At 37.0% G+C, this 23,596-nt stretch overlaps 1 protein-coding gene and 1 non-coding gene across 11 annotated transcripts in view; both read left to right on the top strand.

Moving 5' to 3' along the window:
* MCTP1 (multiple C2 and transmembrane domain containing 1) overlaps positions 1–23,596 on the top strand; it is a 471,427-nt gene that overhangs the window by 181,359 nt on the left and 266,472 nt on the right. For all 10 annotated transcript variants that reach the window (XM_036020549.1, XM_036020547.1, XM_036020545.1 and 7 more), the window contains exon 2: positions 19,450–19,564. In XM_036020549.1, the coding sequence (XP_035876442.1) occupies positions 19,450–19,564 (115 nt within the window). The remainder of the gene's footprint in view (positions 1–19,449; positions 19,565–23,596) is intronic.
* On the top strand, positions 13,735–13,875 carry LOC114514480. The gene has a single exon (XR_003686065.1). It is a non-coding gene; the product is annotated as a small nucleolar RNA SNORA42/SNORA80 family (small nucleolar RNA).

The following is a 23,596-nucleotide window of genomic DNA, read 5'->3' as shown; positions in this document are numbered from 1 at the left end:
CTCCTCAAAAGAGTTTTGGCACTCGACTGAGGTTGTGTTCCTTGAATGAGAGTGCTGTTCCTTCAGAGGCAAATGTTGTGAAACTTAATGGAAGGGCTAGACCCAGAAGTGCCTTGCTGGCATTCTTCTTCATTGTGCCAAGAAATGAGCTAATGTGTGTACTCAGTACTGTGAGCTCCTCATACCTGAGTTTGGTGAGGAAAGTAAGACTGCATTATTCTTTAATTAAAGATGATGCCATTAAAGAAATTAGATGCATAAGAGCTCGACAGCTGATGCCAACGCTTGGGAAGCTTTGTTACCAATGCCTTTTAGAATTCATTTTGTCCTAGTACACACAGATTTTTCATTAGTGCAGATTCTCAGCTATACATATCTCTTTTCCAATGTCTAAAATGAAGTTCTTTGGAAGTAGACTCCAGCAACCATGCATCAAGAGCTCTTTGATTTAACATTTGACTTCCTCTTTCCATTCTGCAAGGAGAAAGATGGTAGCATTGATCCTTTGTTACTCTCTTCCTTTCTCCAAATCTGCCCTTTGCTGATAGTGAAACAAATTGCAGAACTCTCTCAATATTGTAGTTTGCTGTAAAGAACACACCTCTCAACTCAGGAAACTGAGTTGGGCCCTCTAGTCACTCAGCGAGCAGCATGAGACACCCATGGCTTCAAGTCTTCATTGCAGCAGATCTAGTACTTGGACATCTTATTCCTGAATATTTCTATGGTGTCAGTTTAGTTGCTTAGTAAGTTGGAAATTAATATGTGTTTTGGCCAATGACTAACTCTTACTTCTGACAATGATTTATCTATTTTAGTAACTTCTCATCATCCCTCAGGATGGAAAAATGGCATATTTGATTGGATTCTGTAACCACATTTATCATGGTTATTGGGTATTCTCAGCATAACAACAGTGGGCATAAATTCTATATGAAATGAATCCCAGTGGAAAGGATGTGTCATTATAATGATCTGTGTCTTTTCTTCTATGGGGTGCAAATTCTAATAAACATTAAACCAGTCAAAATAATATTTTTTTGTTAAAAAACATTATATAACCATATGTTACAGTTTTTTCCATCTTTAGTTTATGATGGCAATTACAATTAATGGCAGAAAAAATTAAAAGTACATCAGGAAATTACTCATACTCTGACTCCTAGATAATCTATTTTTTAAAGTAACAAATTCTATTCTTTTGATATGTTGAAAAGTGAGGGAAAGCATTATGCTAGTAGATTTTTATTATTTCAACACAAGTATGATAAGCTCCCTATACTCAATGTATTTTAAATGCAGTCACTACCACTTATCTTAAATATATATCTTATTTAATAACTTTTCTTCTTAATATCTCATTGCATTATTTGAGATGCCAAATGTGTGAGTTCTCTAATGGGAGGAAGCCCTGTCTTAATCCATGTTTGTGTGTCCATTCCCTAATGAATGAATGGACAGATGGAAGAGAGAGGGGATGGGATAAAGAGGAAAAGAGGGTGGGCAGGCTGTTTATACTCATAATTCATAATCCTCAGAAATAATAATAATATGAATATCTTGATTGTGGCCAGATTATTAACATGCCACCATGGTTAATTTTGTAGGAGGCACAGTGTTTTCATAGGAGAACAGGAAAACACATTGGCAATGGCCTCTTATTTCTTTATTCTTTAAAGCTTACATTAAATTATTATTGTGTGAAAAGGAACTTCAGGCGTACCTTAGAGATAGTACAGGCTTGGTTCCAGACCACTGCAATAAAGTTGGTACTGCAATAAATTAAGTTGTGATTTTTTTGCTTCTAGAGGGTCTTGCATTCAATTTGTAAAAAAAAAAAAGCACCATCTGTGAAGCACAATAAAGCAAAGAGCAATATTACTGAATTTCCTAATTTTTATTAATGTGATGACATAATGTTTCAGTAGTACTCACCCAGTTGTAACCCACCGTATGCTACCAGTTGGGAGCATAGGGAACCAAAGCCTCCTTCCAGGACTTGAATTTCAGAGGATAAACTGTTCATGCCAAGGAGGAATATTCACTGGGAGCAGTGTGAGTCTGTGCCATGGGGCCCACGCAGAGTGCCCCACGGGTCATTTAGCCAGGGCTGTGTGAGGCACTGTGCAGAACAGATGCTGTGGAAGCCACGGTGATACAGGCTTGGGGTCACTTTGCAGCCACATTAGGCATATTTCCTGAAGAATGAAAATATCTGTCTAGTTAGTCCTAATTAATACTGATTTTTAAAGTTCTCTTTATTTCACACAACTAACCTGAAAGTAAAAACGGTAAAGCAATCTCCAGCAAAACAGACAGACATGATGCACAGTTAATCTTTGCTGTTAACAAGCAAATCCTTAGTTCTCAGTGAAGAGAACTTCGTGCAACCTGTCTCACCTGTACAAATGCAAAGAGTGTCATGCAGCCTGGGTCCAAGTGGGTACTTAGCTGTTTCTAAGGCCTTGGAAATCCAATCCAGTCTTTGGAACTATAAATAATCCAGGCACCATGGAAATTAAGCCACAGTATAAATATTAAATGAAACACCTTTGTAAATTTGAATTTTCATAACTTATGCATATCAGGGTGGGACAGTATGCATGTTCATACATTATCTACAAAGTGGAATGGAAACTGGTACACAGGAAAAATAAATGGTCTCATCCTCTGTTTCCTTAGTTGTTGCAACCTCTGGTTAATTCTCATGCCTGCGATACAGGAACCATGAGTAGCACTTAGGTTTATAGGTACCTCCTCTGTTCACTCCTTTAGTACGTACTGAGTGCCCACCATGTCAGACTGTTGTAGGTACATATCAGAATGAACCAAATAGATAAATATCACTGCTCTCAAAGAGCTCACCTTCCAGCAAAATGCTGTTTGAAGCACTGCAATTAATGTTAAATAGTAAACATGAATATAATCTTTCATGAACTTCAAATCAACTGATAAACCCTCATCAGGGTACCTTTGCAGGTAAGTCAATCCTGGCCCTGCTATCTAGGAATTCAGCATCCAGCAGGGTAAGTAGTGCAGTGTAGCCAACAGTTAAAACACAGTGCGACAGTAATAGAGTGGAGGGTGACTAACTGCGAGGAGAGGAGGAATCAGGGAGAGAGGTTGATAGGTTGGGGTGGTCAGGAAGGCTTCTGTGAGGGTGTCTCCTATCTGGCAAACTCCTAATTATCCTTTAAAACACTCGTAACTTGACATTTTAAGGTAAGAGTGGTGAGATAATATTTATACTGATTCTTATATTCATGTATTCTTTGGTCCTTGAATATTTTAGCATTTCTTTCTGAGGGCTGAAAAAAATGAAGAATTGAATTGATCAATAGGGAGACTATTAGCATAATGAAGTAACATCCAAGATAAAAGTTAATATAATACGTACATTTATTTCTAACAGCGCTGTCTCTAGAGGGGTAGAAGCTCAGTCAAATTGTGAAATTAGCTGGTACAGCTGATATATATTTCACAATTATTTAGATGATCATTGCTTTGTTCAAGGTTTCAATGCATCTTCTAAAAAAATGCACACATGGCTAATTAGCCTTTCAAGTGAATTGTTTTCAAGGTAATAATAGCAGTGAAATTATAAGCATCTCTATCTGTGAAGATTTTCATGAATGCTGCATGTATTTGGAACCATGGAATGCTGTGTGCTGGGAGACGTCAGCGTTCATCCTCTCCAACTACAGCCTTTCCTGCCCTCTGGAAATACAACACTAATAGCTAATATTTCTATAGTGTCTACTATGTCCCCAACATAAGTACAAGCACTCCACTATTATTAATGCACCAAATTCTCAAAACCCAATGAGGCATGACCTGTTATTATCTGCATTTCAAAGAAAAACTGGAGTATAAAGAGGTTAAGCCACTTGCCCAAGACGAAATGTTAGACCCAGGATTCAAACTCAGACCACAGATCTGCGTTCTTAACCACAATATTATATTGTTTCTAAAATACAGATTGAGGACTCTTACCATGAGATTATTCCAAGAACTTGAAATATGAGAAATGCCATGTAACCACATGTCAGATGTTTGGGTTGCATACAAGGCTTCCAAGTAGAAAAGTCAAGAAAAGTCAAGTCAGTGGTTGACTGTGTGGGCCTGAAACTCAGAAGAACTTGAGCCCCATGGAATGGGTATTAGTAAAAGCCTGGGGATTTGACAAACTCACCCAGGGACAGGGCGTGAAGACAAATGTGAAGAAGGCCGAAGATCACACCCTAGGACATGCCAACATTTAGAAAAAGAAGATCAGTGCTCTCTGTTCTCCCAAGCAAAACTGCCTTTCCTCTGCTGCCTGATGGAAGGGCAGAAATGGCCAAGCCACTAATCCTGCTTCCCCACACCACACATAGCTACACATAGCAGAACACCAGCTGAATTCTACCAGTGGAAGGAAATTTGTTCCACCCTTTCCATTCTTCTCTCCTAGGGTCCCTTTTCTCTCACCTGGGCCTAATTTTTGAGCAGCTCCTTCCAGAACTTCACCCCATGATATGGCCTCACAAAGTTCCTGGATGGCTACTGCCTTCTCTGTAGGACACAGAATCATCCCACCTGTGTGCAGAGAAAAATAGGAAGTCCACACTCCTCCACCAGATTGTTTTCCCTAAGAACTCTAGATTCTGTTGTACTGCTCAGGGAAGAGCTAGCAAATGGCTTCTGGCAGAAAGACATTCTGTTAGAAGCCCATGAGTGTACAGCATTTAGCAGAGGCAGAGCTAGAATTGTGAGAATGCTTTGTCAGACTTGCTCTGAGGATAGACTTTCTGGTTCCTGATTCTGTCCACGTAAGCAGTGTCCTTTAGAATGCAGCCTTTCTAATGTTCTTAATGTATAAAAAGCACGTACTAACCAATTAAAAAAAGCTCAACATAAAAATGAGTCAATATAGGCACAGGCAGTTCACAAAAAATAAATTTAAATGGCTAGTAGACAGGAAAGATAGTCTCACTGGTAATTAAAGCTATGCAAAACAAGACACAGAGGTGCCTGTTTTCACCTGTCATCAGAGTGGCAAACATTTGAAAATTTGTATAACGCTCGGCGTTGAAGGTATGAGTGAGTGTTCAGGACTCCCCACCCAGCACACGCAGCATTTTCATGCTCAAATTCTACTTCCCCACAACTGCAGAGGAAAAAAGAAGGAAAAGTCCTGAGTGGAATAAAATACTTAAGGGGTTGGAAGTCAGGGTAGGAAGCGAAAAGGGACCCACAGGTTTCAAAAGCTTTGTGGGCTGGGTGGGGGGTTGAATTGGTATTAGCAGGAAGTACCACTTAGGGGATGGTGTATAAGAAAAGATCTGGGGGGTCAGGCACTTTTGAGAAGTGTTAAAGTAAATTATAAATTGGATTACATTTTAAAATTTTCGATAAATGCAAGTAAATAAGGAGATGTGTTGTTTAGCTTTGGAACTGTGCACCTTTAAAGGTGACTCTCTGCAGAAGATTGATGCTTATTGGAAATATCTGATAGTGCTTATTTTTGATGTGAATATAGGGAAAATTCTCAATCATTGTAAGAGAAAATGTAAATTGTGGGGTAATGGGTGGGGGTGGGGCTGATGATTTGACAAGACATCCCAAAGTTGAAAATACAACCCTTGACCTAGAAATTCCATTGGTAAGAATTTACACATTAAATACAAAAATGTGCACCATGATCTGCATAGGATGAGATGGTTTTCAGCCTTGTGTGTGGTAGTGTAAAAAGGGGGACGAGTGTCCACCACCAAGAGGCTGAGTAAACAGTTTGTGGTATATACATTTAATAGGACCGTAAGGGCCTTTTAGAAAGGATGAGGTAGATCTGAACGTGCTGAACACCCAAAGATTGTTAAGATGTTACTAGGTGAAAAAGTCAAGTGTGTAACAGTGCACACAGTATATTCATTTGAATATATGTACATTTTTAAAAAAGATATGTGCCATTTTTTTTCTGGAGGGTACTCAAGAGAATGTTAATGGTTTTTACCACTATGGAGAATCACTAGAGTTTAGACAGGAGATGGAAAATTTCACTTCTCACTGCTACATTTGTGGACTGTTTGAAGTTTGCAGTCAGTGCATATGGTCTAAAGAAATGACACATTTAGGTAGACATTGTTGGGAATTCTACGTGTGGTACTCCCCAATACAAGGTATGTCCAGAAGATATCCAGCCACGTAATATGAAAAATAGAGACATTTATTGAAGAATACACAATATAAGAAATCTGTACATAAAATAATGAAGCTTCAGTCCTCTTCAAAGTAGGCACCCTGGGACCTCACACAGTTCTCCCAAATCCCTTCAGCTGCCCCATAGTATTTTCCTGATTTTCATCAACAGTCCAAAATCTGTTCCCTTTCAAAGGTGATTTAAGTTTTGGAAAAAGCCCAAAGTTGCAGGGTGCTAAATCTGGGCTGTAGGGGAGCTGAGTCACCTGGGTGATTTGATGTTTCACTAAAAAACTCTGCACGAGACGTGATGCATGAGCAAGTGGGTTGTCATGATGAAGCTGCCAGTCACCAGTTGCCCATAGCTGCAGCCTTCTCAATCACCCAAATAATGTTCGTGGAAGAATGTTCAAGCTTAATGCAAAATTTGATGGAGATTTGTTGTTCTACTTGCTCAGACACTTTGAATGTGATGGCCACAAAGTACACATGCTTACTCAATGGAGCCTACCACCCCCACAGACTAATATAGTGAAGTTGTCATTGTTCACACATGCACATTCCAGTCCACTCTCCTTGGCTGCCAGGTTACATTGGTGTCATGCAAACCATTCTCCTTATATTATCAATGGCTGGACTTTTTCCAGACAGACCTCATATATGTAAGTTCTCGTTTGTCTTTAATAAGAAGATGGTACATCAGGCTATTATTTTTTACTGTTTTTTTTTTTGCTTGCCTATAATCATCTATCAACTGTGACACTAAGTAGACAGAAAATTTCTGTATCTCCCACTGTTTTCTTGTAATGTTATATCATTTGTATGTGTTTGCTGTTCAGTCCTGGAAGTTTCCTAGGAAGCCATTTGAATTGCCAAACGTTTAAACCATTTGTATAGTGCCTACCTGATACAGTAACTTAATGCAATTCTTGGCCCTGTAAATAGGCTTAGTACCTATTTGATTTAGTTGTATAAACACACTCTTCCTGACTGGCATTGGAAAATAGGCTGGCTGTGAAAGTGTTTGTGGGTATGCCAATTATCAATAACTGGAAACTTCCCAAAGAACTGCACTGAACCAACAAAAAAGCAGCTGATTTAATATCTCAGTTAATGAGATGGTGAGGTTGGGAACCCAAGATAAGATTTCAGGTCTTCAGACCTTTGCAAGTTGAACTAGAACTTCTGTACAAAGTAAGATGCAAGTCCACAGGTAGAGAATTCTATCTTTTCAACTAATAGAAATGGGAAAGATCATCTGTAGGTGTGAATATGTAAAAGAGCTTTGATAAAAAAAAATAAATGACATTTTCTTGTGATTTTGAAACCCTTGATATTATAAATTTAAAGTGCTTTTTCCTTTACCATGAGCAACCCTTTCCTTTTGATGTGAACTTTTAGCTAAAGAGAATTATATAATTAGAGTCTGAGAAGTTAAAATTGCCATGTAGTTTCTAATTCACATTCTGATTTTTTTTTAATCTGGGAAAAAAGTGTTAGCCTAGTGGTTAAGAGCATGAGCTCTTGATGTTACAGCAGCTTGAATCCTACTTTGCCTACTTCCTAGCTGAAGCAAATTATTCATCTTCTCTAATCCTCAGTTTCTTCATCCGTGTTACTAGAATTAGAATAATTATTCTTTAGGTTATGTGCAAAATAAATGAGACAATGTTTGTGCTCTATCAATGTTAGCTGTGTAATCAGTTGGGATGCATTTGTTTGCAAGTAACGACACAACTCAAGCTGACTAAAATTGTAGAGAGAAATTATTGACCCATATCACTGGAAAATCTAGTGGTTAACTCAGCGGTTCCATCAAGTCACCAGAATTTAGTGTATTTCTGTCTCTCTATCCAGCCTCCCCTATTGTTAGCTTTATCCCAGTCTCATTCCCCTCATGAACCCAAGAAGGCTACCAGCAGTCCCACAGCTGGCGACATGCTTCCTCATCCTCCTCCAGGAAGAATGATTGAGCCTATTTGTTCCAGAATTCTCAACCAGGTCCAAAATTTTTGAAAGAGCTTAGTTCACATTCCCAACTCTAAACCAGTCATTGGAATCAGGGGGTTGAATTGGCCTAATCATTGTGATATTCTCTACCTTTGAGCTAAGGAGCAAGTCAGCTTCCCACAAGCACACATATTATCCAAAAGAAACAGAGGGAACAGGAAGATAGAAACCCCTGCTTGGAAGGCAATCAATACTTGTCATCATCTTTATCACTGTAATCCAGGCACCACAGAGAATACCGTCACCTGCCCAGCCAGGATGTTATCTGTGTCTCTAATTGGGCTCAGTGGTTTCCCAGGAAGAAAACACACAACTTACTTTGCCAAGTATACATTTCTGTAATTAGTCAAAGCTTGTGACAAACTTGTGTATGAGGTAACTCCATTTAACATTCCTCTTGTGATATGTATGACATTTTTGAACTCTGAATCTTACAAACAAGTGTAAAGCTTCTTTCAAACAGAAATATAAATGTATTTTTTATTTCATGCCCTTTTTATTAGTCATGCCCCAGTCCACAGTCCTTTCACCCACTGTAAGTTAAGAATAATTATGAATGACACACTTCCTCTCAAAACCTCTCTCAGGTGAGAACATTTCAATGTATGGGTGAAGGGTTCTGGGGATCTCTAAAAAGAGCAAAATCTCAATATTTAACCCTGACAAGTGACTTCCTACAACTGCTCAGACTTTCCTACTTCAAAGCACTTCCTTTGTGAATGTGTCTTGAAGTCTCAACTAGATACTAATCTATCTTTCACACTATCGAGTTTATATCCTTATCTATAATTAGACTGTCATTTTAGGAGTACAAAGGGAGGGCCAAAATATTACATGTTTAATATAGGATACCATTTTATGTATATTACTTTACTTCTTTTTCACAACAATTTTGTCAGGTGGGCACCATTTTTATCCTCATTTTTTTTAAGGTGAGAACCTAAACTACTGAGAGGTGGAGCCAAAATTTAAAGAAAGAAATGTGGATAGAATCTCTCTCTTTTTTAAAAGCGAATTTAAAGTAATGTAGATCTATCTCTTCTTTCTACAAATGTGGAATTGAGAGTCAAAGAGGGTAAGTTATTTGCCTGAGGTAATAAAGTTTGTTTTATGGAGGAGTAGGAAGTAACACCCAAATCTTATGACTTACAGCTTAATGCATTATTATTGCTATAATTTTTCTGTTACCCACAGTTAAAAGGTTTACAGCAACAGTACTAGCAAATTACTTCTATAAAGCATAATAAATGTGTAACTATATCCCTTAGATGTACCACTCTCAGTTTCTCACCTGTTAAATGGTGGATGGGAAAAGGGGTGCTGAGGTGTATTAGGTCAATTTATCACTAACGTGCCTTCTGTGAAGTTGATCATTATATTGACTAAGCAAAGACCAAATTAGAATGGCTGTTCCCTTCCAAACACTAGGTTATTTACTCAAAAGAATTAGCTGTACAGAAACGTTTGAAAGTTAAACTTTTCATTTGAGTATTTTTAGATTTACAGAGAAGTTATGAAGATAGAACAGAAAATTTCCACATACCCCACCCCCAACTTTCTCTCTTAATCATCTTACATAAGTACAGTACATTCATCATATCTAATGAACCCCTATTGAATAGATGAATATTAACTAAATTCTTCCTCTATTCAGATCTTCAGTTTTCACTTAAGGTCCTTTTGTTATTCCAGGATCCCATCCAGGACACGACAGTTTATTTAGCCTTCATGTCTCCTTAGGCTCCTCGCGGCTGTGAGGGCATTTTACACGTTCACTGTTTTTGATGGCCTTAACAGTTTTGAGTAGTGCTGGTCAGATATTTTGGAGGAAGACCTTCAATTTGGATGTTTCTGATATTTTCTTCATGGTTAGGCAGAGGTTATGTGTTCTGGAAGGAAGACCACACTGATAGAGTGCCATGCTCCTCAGAAACTGTCCACGGAGCGTGCTATCAAGGCGGCTTATCAGTATTGCTTTCAACCTTGATCACCTGGTTCAGGTAGTATTTGTGCCACGTGTCCCCATGCTGTCGTCTTTGGAAGGAAGTCACTAGGTACAGCCCCCACTTAAAAGGTAGGAAGTTATGCTCGACGTCCTTGAGCAATTTTGAATTCTTCTGCACCATAGACTTGTCTGTCCCCCTCCCATTGTATTTGTTAATTATTTATTCAAATCATTTATTTATATCAATATGGAATTGTGAATATTTATTTTATACTTTGAATTGTAGTCCAAAACTATGTTATTTATCTTGTTGCCAAAACTCTTAAATTTTTTTACCAGGGTTTCTAAAGACAATATAGTAAACTTTGTTCTGATAAGTCTTTTCTTCACAGAGGTTTTTGTTTTGTTTTGTTTTTGTTTTTGTTTTGTAAGGGAGCATGGGGAGAAAGAGAATGCTTGGATACTCACTGAAAGACAAATGTTCAGAAGAGTTAATGCAAACAAAATTTATCATGCTCTCAGGTCTGACAAATATTGTTGTGGTAAAAATAGTAAGGATAACAATCATTAAGCATTTTAATACTACTGAAAGCAGAAGACAATGTGAGCATAATATACTTTCTAATCCCTGATTAACCAAAGGTGGACACTAGCAGTAGTGTACACAAAATACAAGGTCCGTCCGTCACTGAGTATGGCTGGTAGGGTATGGGAATGCCTTGACCAAGATGGAGAGCAATTTGAACATTTCACCTAAAATGTCACGTTGTAGGCTTGAGTGTGATATTGTTACACAGTTACACAGTTACATGCTTATGATTTTGTAATAGAAGATTTGGCATAGATTATGAGCACACAAAAAAGGGCCATTATTTGTGCCAGACCCTGAATAAATTATAATTTGCAAAAAGCAGGAAGAACCTACTTTGCACTTATAAATCACTTGACACTTTACACAACAGTATAAATTACATTATTTCTTTTAATTTTGAGAAGTTAATTTTTTAATGATGAGGAAAATGAGGCCCTTAGAACTCAAAAAACTTTCCCTCTTCCTTAGAGGAACTTAATATCCAACTAGGCCTGTTTACAGGTCTTTGTGTTTTGACTCCTACAATCTTTCCTGTTTTGTAATGGCTCCCCCTCTCTCCCAAATACCTACTTATATTTAAACAATTTCAAAATGAATAAATAAATAATTTCTTACATTTACAAAGCAGTTTTATGTATTTTATATCATAATCAAAACAGTCCTTTGTAAGGTATTGTTCCATTTTAAAGATGAGAAAACAAAGGTGCAGAGGGAATAAGTATTTCTGGCTGAAGTTAAATAGTTGATATCATGTCTGCCCTTTCTCATCAGAATTTGCCTCTTGTAACACAAATGCTGGTTGCAGGGTCTAATTCCAGAAAGGGGTGGTCTGTGTATGTCAAGATGGAGAAAAGAGAATTTTGTTTGCTTTCCTTTAGCACAGGTTATTTTACCTGTATGTGTAGGTGGCAAGGTTACCAGCTGTAATGAAACTGCACAGAACAGTCAATTCAGTGGACAATCCCAGGGCGAGTAATCATGTGTGTGAGTCCCAGAAAGGATGCTCTGGTTGTTCTGAACTTCATACTTTTTCCAGCAGCAGTTAATATTGTCATTTAGTGGGCCTGAGGATTTATTGGCCCATTTTGTTTTGTTTGGGCTATTGCAAAATCAAAATACCAGAATTCAACCCAGGGTTGTAGTTTGGTTCCAAAACAAACTATCATAAAGCTTGATATGACCAGAAGATCTGTCTTTTCTGCGTAATTTATCTTTCTGGCGAACAGAAGGCTAACTTGTTGAATACTATAACCATGTGTTCCAGTTTACCTGAGACTGTTTTGTTTATGCCTATTTATGCCATGTAATTACTAACAGCACTTCCTTTCACTCTCCAAAGAGTACCAGTTTGAATTATAAATTATATGGGTACCCCAATCATAAGCCTTTTTCCCAGTTATTGTTGAAAATATTCATAAGCACACAAAGGTTTCCTCACTTAGTAACTGCAGAGCATTGACATTCTTTGACCTCTGGGTCAAAGAAGCTAGCCCCACAGAAGCATCTGTATGTGAACATCAGTGATCACTGCACAGTACCCTGGAGGTCCACATAAAATGAGGGAAAGAAGGGCTAAACATGAGGACATATAACATTCCCACACATGGGAGCTGTTGTATTTTAAGCAAAGAATAGTTTAAGCCAGAAAGAGTAGAGGAAGAGCTTCTGCAAAAATGGTGGCTTGGTGGAGTAGGTGATGTGGGTGCTCTGGTTATAGTCCTTCCAAATGCTTCCTTTCAAATTCTCAGGCTCTGTTCCTTCCACAGTTTTTTTTTCCTGACTTTCTCATAGGCGACCTAATAAGGTTGTGTATTTCACTTATGTTATAATTTACAGCTTCAAACATTACATCTACTTTTTGGCTTTAATAGCCCTAAAACTCTGAGTGTTGTCATAGATACTTCCCTAATTCTCTAACTGTGTCTTGAACTCTGGATTTAAAATTTTGAGCTTATCCTTTCTTTACAGTCCCACCAAAGATGTCAAGAATTCCCTCTTTTCTATATCCTCACTAGTATTTATCATTTATTTTTTTTTAAATAATAGCCATTCTGACACATATGAGGTAATATCTCATTGTGAATTTGATTGGCATTTCCTTGATGATTAGTGATGTTGAGCACCTTCTCATGTTGTATATGTTGACCTTTTGTATATTTGTGTGTCTTCTTTGCAAAAATGTGTATTCAGGTCCTTGCCCATATTTTAAGTTATTTGTTTGTTATTTTTGCTATTGAATTGTATGTTCCTTATATACTTTGGATATTAACCTTTCTTATGTATATGGTTTACAAATATTTTCTCCTGTTTCATAGGTTGTCTTTTCATTTTGTTGAGTATTTTCTTTGCTGTGCAGAAGCTTTTTAATTTGCTGTAGACATTCTTCTATATTTCTGGTTTTGCTACCTATACTTTTGGTGTCCAAAAATTCATTACCAAGGTCAATGTTAAGGAGTTTTCCCCTGTTTTCTTCTATACATTTTATGATTTCAGGTCTTATGTTTAAGTCTTTAATCCATGTTGAGATGATTTTTGCATATGGTGTAAGAGAAGGATTTAATTTCATTCCTTTGAATGTGGATATTTGGTTTTACTGCATTGTTTGTTAAAGAGGCTATTCTTTCTCCACTTTGTATTTGTGGTGTCCTCAGAGATCAGTTGACTTTTTATGTGCAGGTTTAGTTCTGGGCTCTTTATTCTGTTCCTTTGGTCTCTGTGTCTATTTTTATGCCGGTATCATAACTGTTTTGATTATTACAACTTTGTAGTATAGATTGAAATTAGGAAGTGTGATGCCTCAAGAATTGTTCTTCTTCTAAAGATTGTTTTGGCTATTCAAAAGCTTTCATGGCTGCATATAATCCAGCAATTCCACTTCTGGGTATTTATGCAAAGGAATTTGCATCAGGATCTTGACACCTGCACCCCTATGTTCATTGCATTATTCAGAATAGCTGAGATATGGAAACAACCTACAAACCCATTGATGGATGAATGGATAAAGAAAATTTGGTGGATTTATGGTGGGTCCTTCCCTGTGGGACCCATGCCCCTCATACTGTACCCATGCCAGAGCAAATTGCAAACCCTAACCTTTGCCCAGCCTCCTTATCTGTGGGTTGTGAGCACTGAAAGGGGTTGAACAGTGTGAAAAAAAAAGAGAGAAAAGAAAATCTGGTACATATATACAATGGAATGTTATACAGCCTTAAAAGGAGAAGGAAAGTCTATCATTTGTAACAAAACAGATGGACTTGGAGAACATCAGGTCAAGGGAAATAAACCATACACAGTTAGACAAATATTGTATGATCTCACTTATATGTTGAATCTAACATTGAGAGAGTCAATGGGGGAAGAAGAAAATGGGAGGTCATGGTCAAAGGGTATGAAGTTTCAGTTATACAGGATGAATAAGTTCTGGAGATTCTACTATACAGCATACTGCCTACAGTTAGCAATGCCATGTTATATACTTAAAATTTTCTAAGAGCGTAGATCTCATGCTAAGTGTTCTTATCACACATACATAGATAATAATAATAGCAATAACAAATTTGGCAGGAAGAGACTTTGGGAAGTGCCAGATATGTCTGTAGCCTTGATGGTAGCAATGACTTCACAAGGGTATACTTACCCCCAACTCATTGAGTTATACACAGCTTTTTGCATATCAATCATACTTCAATGAAGTGGTTGAAAAATAGAAACACACATGTAAATGTGGAGCATGGCAATTAAGGAAAAAGAGAGGTATATTTGAAATTCTGATAATAGTCACTAAATAAATGTTAAATTTGAAAACATAAAAGATTTAAAATGATAAAGTTTGTATGAGAACTGTATGAGTGCCTAGCATTTCAGATACATCTTTCCTAATATATCCTTACATTTGGTAACTAAATAAGTGTTTATAAAAAGGTACTTTATAATTAAAAAAATTATATTTCTAGTATCCTTCCATAATTGGCCTACCAGTTTTCTTGGAATCATTTCAGTGAACCTGAGGAGAGGTGTCTCTCTAGATCTATTTAAGTTCTATACTTCCTTCTTTTGCGGAGTTGGAGATATCCTTGGAACTGGACACAGTGGTGGCTGGGAACTTGCTTCTCCACTCATTTCTGTTTTCTACTACTGACATTACCATCCACCCAGGAGCTCAGCTCACACTTCTGAGTGACTCATCGATCCATTCCCCGTATCTGCCACATCTTGTCAGTTGACAGATGCAGCTGACTGAGTCTCCTCAATATCTCTCAAATTCATCTTTTATTTCCATCACCACTGACCAGATGAGGCCCTTATGATTTAAACTGCACTTTTATAAAACCTTTTAAAGTTCTATATCCACAAGATTTCTCTATTCTCTTCTATCTTACAAAGAGAAAAGGCCCAGTTTTGTTCATCTCTGTAATCTAAGCACTTAGTCCAGAACAAGAAAAATGAAAGATGGGCAATAAATATTGGTTAAATGAGGCCTGGTTATACGGCTTCTCCCTTCAAAGCCTGTGATGGTTTCCTGTTGCCCATGGGTTGAACACTCCTCAGCCTGGCATCAAGGTGCACGAGCTATCCTTTCCACCTCAGTGCTTACACATGCATGTGATGCACCCTCTGGGGACTGCTTACCATTGGGATCACATAAATATTCCCATTCTCTCTTATCAATGTTTGTATATTCACACCCTGCTTTGTTGTCATCTCTATGAAGACTCCTCAGAATCTTTCCCCATAATTGTTGGCCTTTCCTGCTCTCCTGTGGACATAACTCCATTATAGCACAGTCTGTCTTTAGAGCTTTTGAGTAGACAGTTTCATTTTTAGTGCCAATTTTGATCAATTGGTAATGGCAGCCTAGAGCACTATATTGAGAAAGGTTCTAAGGTTATACTTAGGTTCCTCATGAAAGAAGGTGCTTAACCACATTAGATGCCATAGTTGGGCACAGAAAAAAAAGAAAAACTGCTCGTGGAGTAGCCAACTTTATTATAGATCCCCATGTATGTGTCCACTCTGCTAGATCATGTGTCCTTTGAGCCATATTTACCTCCTCATAGCCTCTATCACAGTTTATGCTTAGTTGATCCTTAAATACTCTATTCCTCAATTTTAAAAGTTTGCAATCTAACATGGCAAATATGATATTTGTGATAGAATGTGATAATGGACAAAAGGATATAAAGTGCTAATAAAATGGTCCTTGAAGAGTAGATAGGAAGACATGGAGAACAAGATGGTGGAGGCAGCATATGAGATCTGTCTGGAAAAAGTCCAGCCATTGTTAATATCATAAGAACAGTTTTCATGACATCAGTGTAACCTAGAAGCCAAGGAGAGTCAACTGGAATGTACATGCATGAACAATGATGACTTCACTGTACTAGTCAGTGGGGGTGACAGATGTCATTGAGTGAGCACGTGTACTGTGTGACCCTCATATTCAAAATGAGTGAGTAGAGCAGTGAATCTGCATCACATTTTGTGTTAAGCTTGAACATTCCTCTATGTAAATTATTCAGATAATTCAGAGGGCTGCACCCAAGGGCAACTGGTGATTGGCAGCTTCATCACAACAATGTACCTGCTCATGCATCACATCTTGTGCAGAGTTTTTTGGTGAAACATCAACTCACCCAGGCCCTCCTACAGCTCAGATTTGGTGCCCTGTGACTTCTGACTTTTCCCAAAACTAAGGTCACCTTTGAAAGGAAAGAGATTTCAGACCATCTAGGAGATTCAGGAAAATACACCAAGACAGCTGATGGCAATTGGGAGAACTGTGTGAAGTCCAAAGGTGGCTACTTTGAAGGGGACTGAGGTGTCATTGTCTTATGTACAATGTTTCTTATATCTTGTGTATGCTTCAATAAATGTCTCTATTTTCCATATTATTATGGCCAGATACTTCTGGACAGACCTTGTATACCCAAAGGAAATGATATCAGTACCTTGGAGAGATATCTGCATTGCTATTCATTACGGCATTATTCACAACAGCCAAGATATGGGAACAGTCTAAATGGCTGTCATCAGATGAATGGACAAATAAAATGTGATACACACATACATATACACACAGAAAATGGAGTATTGCATAGGCTTTAAAAAGCCAATTTATGAAGTCCAGTGAAGTAATCTCTTAACAAAGTGTTAAATTCTAAAACAGCAAAAGTGAAAAATCTGCTATAGTTAAAATTACTTTTGAAAAGTCCTTAACCAGCCCGTAAAGAGGGAAGTAGGAACCAGTAAAGGGGGACAAATATGTGGTGATGGAAGGAGACTTGACTTGGGGTGGTGAACACACAATGCAGTGTACAGATGATGTGTTATAGAACTATACACCTGAAACCTAATAATTTTATTAACCAATGCCACCCAGTAAATGTAATAATATTAAAGCAGGTATTGTATGAATTATTCACTCAAGACTTTAAGAAGCACTGAACAGAGCAATGAAAGCTATAAAAATATAAATATCTAAACATTCAAACTTTTTTATTTTTAAGATACTTATCAAAACACTAAAGAAACTTCTCCCTTCCTATAGATTTTATTCCATATTTTTTGAAAAAGAAGTAAATCTATCTACAATTAGTATTTATTAATGGTTTTATTTTGAAATAATGTATATAAAAGAACCTAATGAAAGGCTTGGAGCATACTTGTAGCTTAACAAATGTTTGCTGGATTTGAATTTAAATTTGCATATTAATTAGACCCACTTACAAACGTTTCTTTGAAAAGTGGTTTAGAAGACCTTGGTTGCTTTCTGTCTCTCCACCATACATCTTCTGGGTGGCCCAGTGAACTGCTGGTACTCTAGCTCTTTACACTAGTTTCAAAACAACTTGTCATAGTTCAAGAAATGTATGTGAAGGGAGATGATATTTTTTGCCAATCAAACTAGAAAATTAGTAACAACTTATGTTGGCTATGATATGGGAAATAGGCACTCTTGTGCCTTTCAATAGGAGCATGAACTATTTAAACCTTTGGGAAAAAGTTTATGTCCTAAGAGAATTAAAGCACAGGTCCCTATAGTGGCAAATACTGAAACCAACTCATATATTCATCAGTGGGGAGATAGTTAAAGAAATCATGGTGTTCCCACACTGGAAAATGATGTACATAAAAGGGAACTAGATAAATCTATGTGTTGTTAGAAAAGTGTCTATGACTGAAGTTAAATAAGCTATGAAATAATAGACAAAATATAATACTATCTTTGTTAACAACAAACAAAAACTGAAAACTCAACCACAAAAAATAAACCTAAGTGTATGTGTATTTATTTGTATAAGAATACAGACAAAAGTGTGGGATGATATATCCTATATTGTTACACTTGGTAACCCCAAGGAGGTGGGGCAATTAGATGTTTGCAGGAAGAGTGAGGCAATCATTGTAGCTTTTGCTCCTTGGTTGTTTGAAGGCCTGATCCAAATTAGTAGTAACGATAAGTAAAAGATGAAGATAACTGGGGATGTAATATGGAAATGGAATGGATGGAATTTGGTAATTATTTGAATGTGGTGGAGAGGGAAGTGAAGAAATCAAAGCCAGCCTGCGTGACTGGGGGATGATGCTGTCATTCACAGCAACAGGGATGTCACGAGAAGAGAATTCTATTTTACTATTACCAGAAGAGAAATGATGAGTTTGGGTTATCAATCAAAGTTGTGCTATTTCTTATTTTAAATGATAATTTCTCCTATAGGAAAGATCTTATCATGGTCTTGAAACCTCCAACAAAATGATGCTTTATAGTTGTAATTCATGTAAACATTGGAACTGAAAGAGCCAGACTGGTGTCTAATATTTTATCTTATTCATGCATACTATTCCAAAACAAAACACCACTGATTTTTGAATTGGAAAAGAATTATAATAATTTAAAATCATCTCAAACATGTGAAAAAAAGTAAATTTTTCTGCTGTATCAAAGTGGCAGAAAGTATAAATTATGACCTATATAATTTTTACCATATGTTTCTATTGTGTTATTTTAATATAGTTACTCCTCTTCAAGTGGGTTTGTAACTCAATGCCTATTAAATAAACAGTATATTGTTGCTCAAGATATTCCATAGAAGTAACCTTGCAAAGATATTTAATTCTAGAAATAGCTTGTGTACTTTTATTCCATAGAAGACAGCATTATATATTGCTTTTATATTTATATTATTTACTTGCAAAAACTATTTAAATGCTGTGTGAATTTATTTCTGTACAATTATGTCATATTTTATGTTGGGGCTGAGATAGAAGGATGTAATTCACCTATTTGAGCCCTTTTGCATAAAGGACTTAAAGTCACCTGCATAAATCATTTTAATTTTTAGCTTAGTTATGTGGCAAACCAACTGTTCTTGGATACCTTTATTTTCCGTTCATCGTTGATTGCATTTTTACCTCGGAAACTATTCCTGTGTTGGTCCTTCTCAGTTGAATTACATGGGGCTTTCCAGGGATAGTGTTTTTCTTGTTCCATTTGTTATTTCTAATTTGAATTGAAACAAGAATTCCCACTACTGCCAGGTTTTTATTGAGTTTAATGAATTTCATGAATTTCAAGCCTTCAGAGAACTGGGTGATTATGATATATGAATTCACAAATTGGTTTATTTTATTGAATACTTCTTATAGTTAGTTAAACTATATATGGCCCCCACTGGAGGGAAATAGAACAAAGATAATATTTTGTATATTTCTCACTTCCCAGAAAATAAATACTTCTGGAACCAGTAATGCAGATGTCCCTCTGGCCGATCCCGGAATGTACCAGCTGGACATTACATTAAGAAGGGGTCAAAGTTTAGCTGCCCGAGACCGAGGAGGTAAGGCCATAAGAACACCACTTGGAAGCTTATTCTGTGTGTTTCTCAAAAAACTGTTTTTCATGGTTGCTTAAATTTAAACAATTAACTATGGTATTATAATTTTTAGAATGTTGGGTTCAGTGATATGGTTTGAAACATTATCTGACTCCTGTGACCATGGATGAAGAGTCCATGTGTTGCAAGTGCAAACACTTCAACTGGTCCCAACCCAGACAGCAAGATCCCTGCAAAACTGCTGACAAACTAGACTGTGCATTACACATAATTAGTGACACAACAGTTTAAGTAGATGAGACACGTATTTGAAGCCTTATCAGAAGCACCTTTTGGCAGACCTGACATTTTTTTTCTGAATTGATTTGCCCAGTTGAATCGGATAAAATTGCAGAAACCATGACTTTGGAGACTCCCAGCAAGTGATTTTCTGAAGCTTTGTTGGACCCGGCAGGTAGATTAAACAGGTCTTTGTAGGCCATAACGAAGGAAAAGACAAAGCAAATATTCCTTAGATCCTGGATTCCATACCCCAAGAAAATCTGATGAACTAGCCTGGGCTACTTTAAGGACTCCTCGAACCCAGATTAAAGGCAAGACCAGAAACAAACCCTAAACAGACTGTGTAGAATCATTTGCACATTTCAAAATATCAGCTACTCAGCATGTGGCGACTGAGGGTTCTGAGGACCTGCATTCCCAAAGAAAGCTGAATTTGGTGTAATTCCTCCCACGAGAAAGGAGGAGAGACCCTAAGCTTCTAACTCACTGTCAGAGAACGTGAAGAGTGTTCCTGGCATTTCATAATCTGGTTTATCTCCTCCAGTCTTATGACATCCATACTTAGGGAGTGGAAGGAAGCAACTTAGAACTCTAGTTTGGAATTTTTGTCTCCTGTCCCTACAAGAATAAAGTAGAGACAATGATATAATAGTGTTTTTAGACTAGTAACTATACAAATAATGGGTTTAGCTTTTAACTAAAAACTGGCCAATATCAGAACATTCTTAATAAATGAATGTGTAATTAGAATATAGAATTTAAACACATGGGGAAAATTTTGAAAATTAAACATCAGATTTAGTGACTGAGGACAAATATTTATTGACTTGAATCACTTGACCCAAATGAAGTTATAGTTAGATCAGGAAAAGAAAATAATGCTAGTAACATAGTTTTATTTTGCTATATTTATAGGACTTTTTTTAGTTTTTAGAGTACTCTCAATTCCATTACATAGGCCAGATATCAGGGCATCAAACTTCATCCTAGGTGCACCCGCCAACAGCAGTAATGCAGGTGCACACAGTGATTTCTCACAGTGTTGCCTGTGAGTATGAACTGCCCATCGATGGGAGAGGTGACTGAATATACCCAGTACACTGACATGATGAAGTACCATAAGCTGTAAAATAAGGAATAAGGCAAATCTCTAGTAATCGATATGGAAAGAGCTACAAAACATATAATTAGATGAAAAGGTGAAGTGCAAAAGAGTATTGACAATATGGAATGCTTCATGTAAGAAAGAAGGGATTATAAGAAATAACGAATTATCTGCTCATTTACTCAAAAAGATATATCAGAGGTAAACTCCAGGAACTAATGAGATTAGTAACATAATATAGGTAAGTACAGGTGTCAGGGATAGGGGATGGAATGGGGTAAAATGAGGAAGTGACATTTCTCTGAGTAAATCTTGTATAGTTCTAACTCTTTAATCATGGGAATATGTCAGCACTGAGTGGATGAATGAATGAATGAATGAAGAATGAAAGAAATGAACTAGGATGTGAGAGGAACTCAAAATGGAATATAACTATAACCACACCTCAGGAGATAGGGAATAAAATAATCTAAGTGGTTATGTAAAACAGTATTTGGATTAAACACTATAAAACTCAAGACAAAATGACTATATATAAACAACATACTTTAGAGCATGATTGTCAGTTCTGAAACTACTTATTGTGTATGCTAAGAATGAGCAAATAAGTAAATGTATTGTAGATGAGCGCCAGGCTTCTTACTGTTGGAGAAAGAAATTACAATATACAATAGAGGAAAGCTGGGATGAAATTTGTGTTGTTTAACAGGTATTAGTATGCATTAATAGATTGATATATAAAAATTAAAATGGATAGAGGTGTGTGGGAGTGTGTGTATGTGTGTGTTTTCTAGATCTGTCTGCTGAGAGACCCTAGAAGCAGTCTCAAAAGGCATAATGATAAAGTAGTAATCAACACACCTCAGTCCCAGATCTTGGGAGTTCTAAATACAATTTCCCCAAGAAAAGGAAGCAGGGCTCCTGGAGAAATGGTTGATTGCACACCTGGAGCAATGAAAGTACAAGATGAGCCTGGAACATTCTTCAGTGCCAGAAAGTAAGGAAGTCTTCAAAAATTAATGGTAGAACGTCAAAATGACGTAGGAGCCAACTTAAAGGAGCATCTAATGACTGCAGCTGAAACAAGTTCAGCAACAAAATAAGTAATAGCAATAATAGATTATAAGCCATAGGATAATATAAGTATCTATGGCTTATTACTAGTAAATAAACAAATAAATAAATGGGAGAGAAGGCATGGCTTTTCCTCCTAGTAGAATTCCAGTGTAGAAGGAAAAATAGAAATAGAGAACTGTCCTTTAACAAACACAGTAACAGTTGTGGCAGGCAAAAATCATCAATTGATGCTAAATATGTAGGTGCAAAATTATGATAAAAACAGGATATTTCCATCATTTCAAAGTATTTCCCCACAAAATGCATATATGAAGTACAAAGAGGAAAACAGTAATCTACAGTGGAGAAACTAGGAAAACACCACCTTTACCAAGTGATCAAAGTTAACCAGCAGTAATGAGGCAGACAGACACTGTGGACCTGCTGATATGAGGTATTGAGACAGGCACATCATGTCTGTGGGATCCTGGTGGTTGTATGTACAGTCAATGTAATCTTGAGAAAACACCACTCAAAGTCTGGCAAGACATGAGTGCAGTTGTCTGAACCAACTAGCAGACCTTTGGACAGGGCAGGCATGATCATGTTCCCCAATTTTATGTCTATATAGCACTGTGCATGCACCAGTCTCTCTCTTAAAGGAGCAAATTGTTCTCTATAGATGTCTCTGCTAAAAACAGGAATTGTGTTAAGGTAGAATGAGAGGGCCAGGTTCTTAAGAAAAGTATTACTTTGTGGAAGTGAGAACATCCCAAAGTGTTTAAAATGCAAACTTCAATTCAGCTTCACTATTTTACTTACTTGCCCAGATTCATGACGTTTTTATTGGGTGGATACGCGAAGAGAAATTTAAACAGGGGAAACAAACTGAGTTAAGTTTGAGATTGATTAAAATTTATCTTAGATCCACCTGTGAATAACAAATATGTTAAGCATATGATTATGTAGGTAATATTGGAGCACTTTAGGTTTGTGAATTTATGTATATGTAATTATATGCATATAGGATAATTAGATAGAGATAGATTAGAGTGATAAAACCAGTTGGGAAGTACTGCAGTTATGTAGGAGTATAGTTTTGACGATCTGAACCATAATTATGGATGTGGAAATGGAGAAGGAAAGGAAACTATGAGAGATGGTTCAGGAGAGCATCCAGTAGCACCTGAGATCAATTGGATGAGGTGGTTCAAAAAAACTGTTGTGATTTTAAGGCTGATGGTGCCTAGGAGCCATGTGGATTTTGAAAGAAGATGAATGTAAGAAAAAATGTTTGTATTACATTGTAATTAGAAAATATTATACTCTTTTACATTCACTACAATAATGCCCTCACCTATTGCTCAAAAAAACCAAAATCCTAATATGACCCCTATGTCTCATATTACCCTTGTACAGAGTAGTGAAAGAGAACTCATTGAGTTTTTTCTAGACTGTTGCTTGAACTTTGCATCTCCAGCATCTCCCTTTATATGTAATCGTCACTGAGCTGGGCTCAGCAGTTAAAACTGTCCATTGTTCTTCCATTTTTATAACCTGTTTTGCAGAGCAATAACCAGATGACTTCTTGG

The sequence above is a fragment of the Phyllostomus discolor genome, chromosome 3 (assembly GCF_004126475.2).
Source record: "Phyllostomus discolor isolate MPI-MPIP mPhyDis1 chromosome 3, mPhyDis1.pri.v3, whole genome shotgun sequence".
In the NCBI taxonomy this organism is placed as follows: domain Eukaryota; kingdom Metazoa; phylum Chordata; class Mammalia; order Chiroptera; family Phyllostomidae; genus Phyllostomus; species Phyllostomus discolor.
The sequence above is the reverse complement of the archived record's forward strand: the minus strand, read 5'-3'. Positions and strand labels throughout refer to the sequence as shown.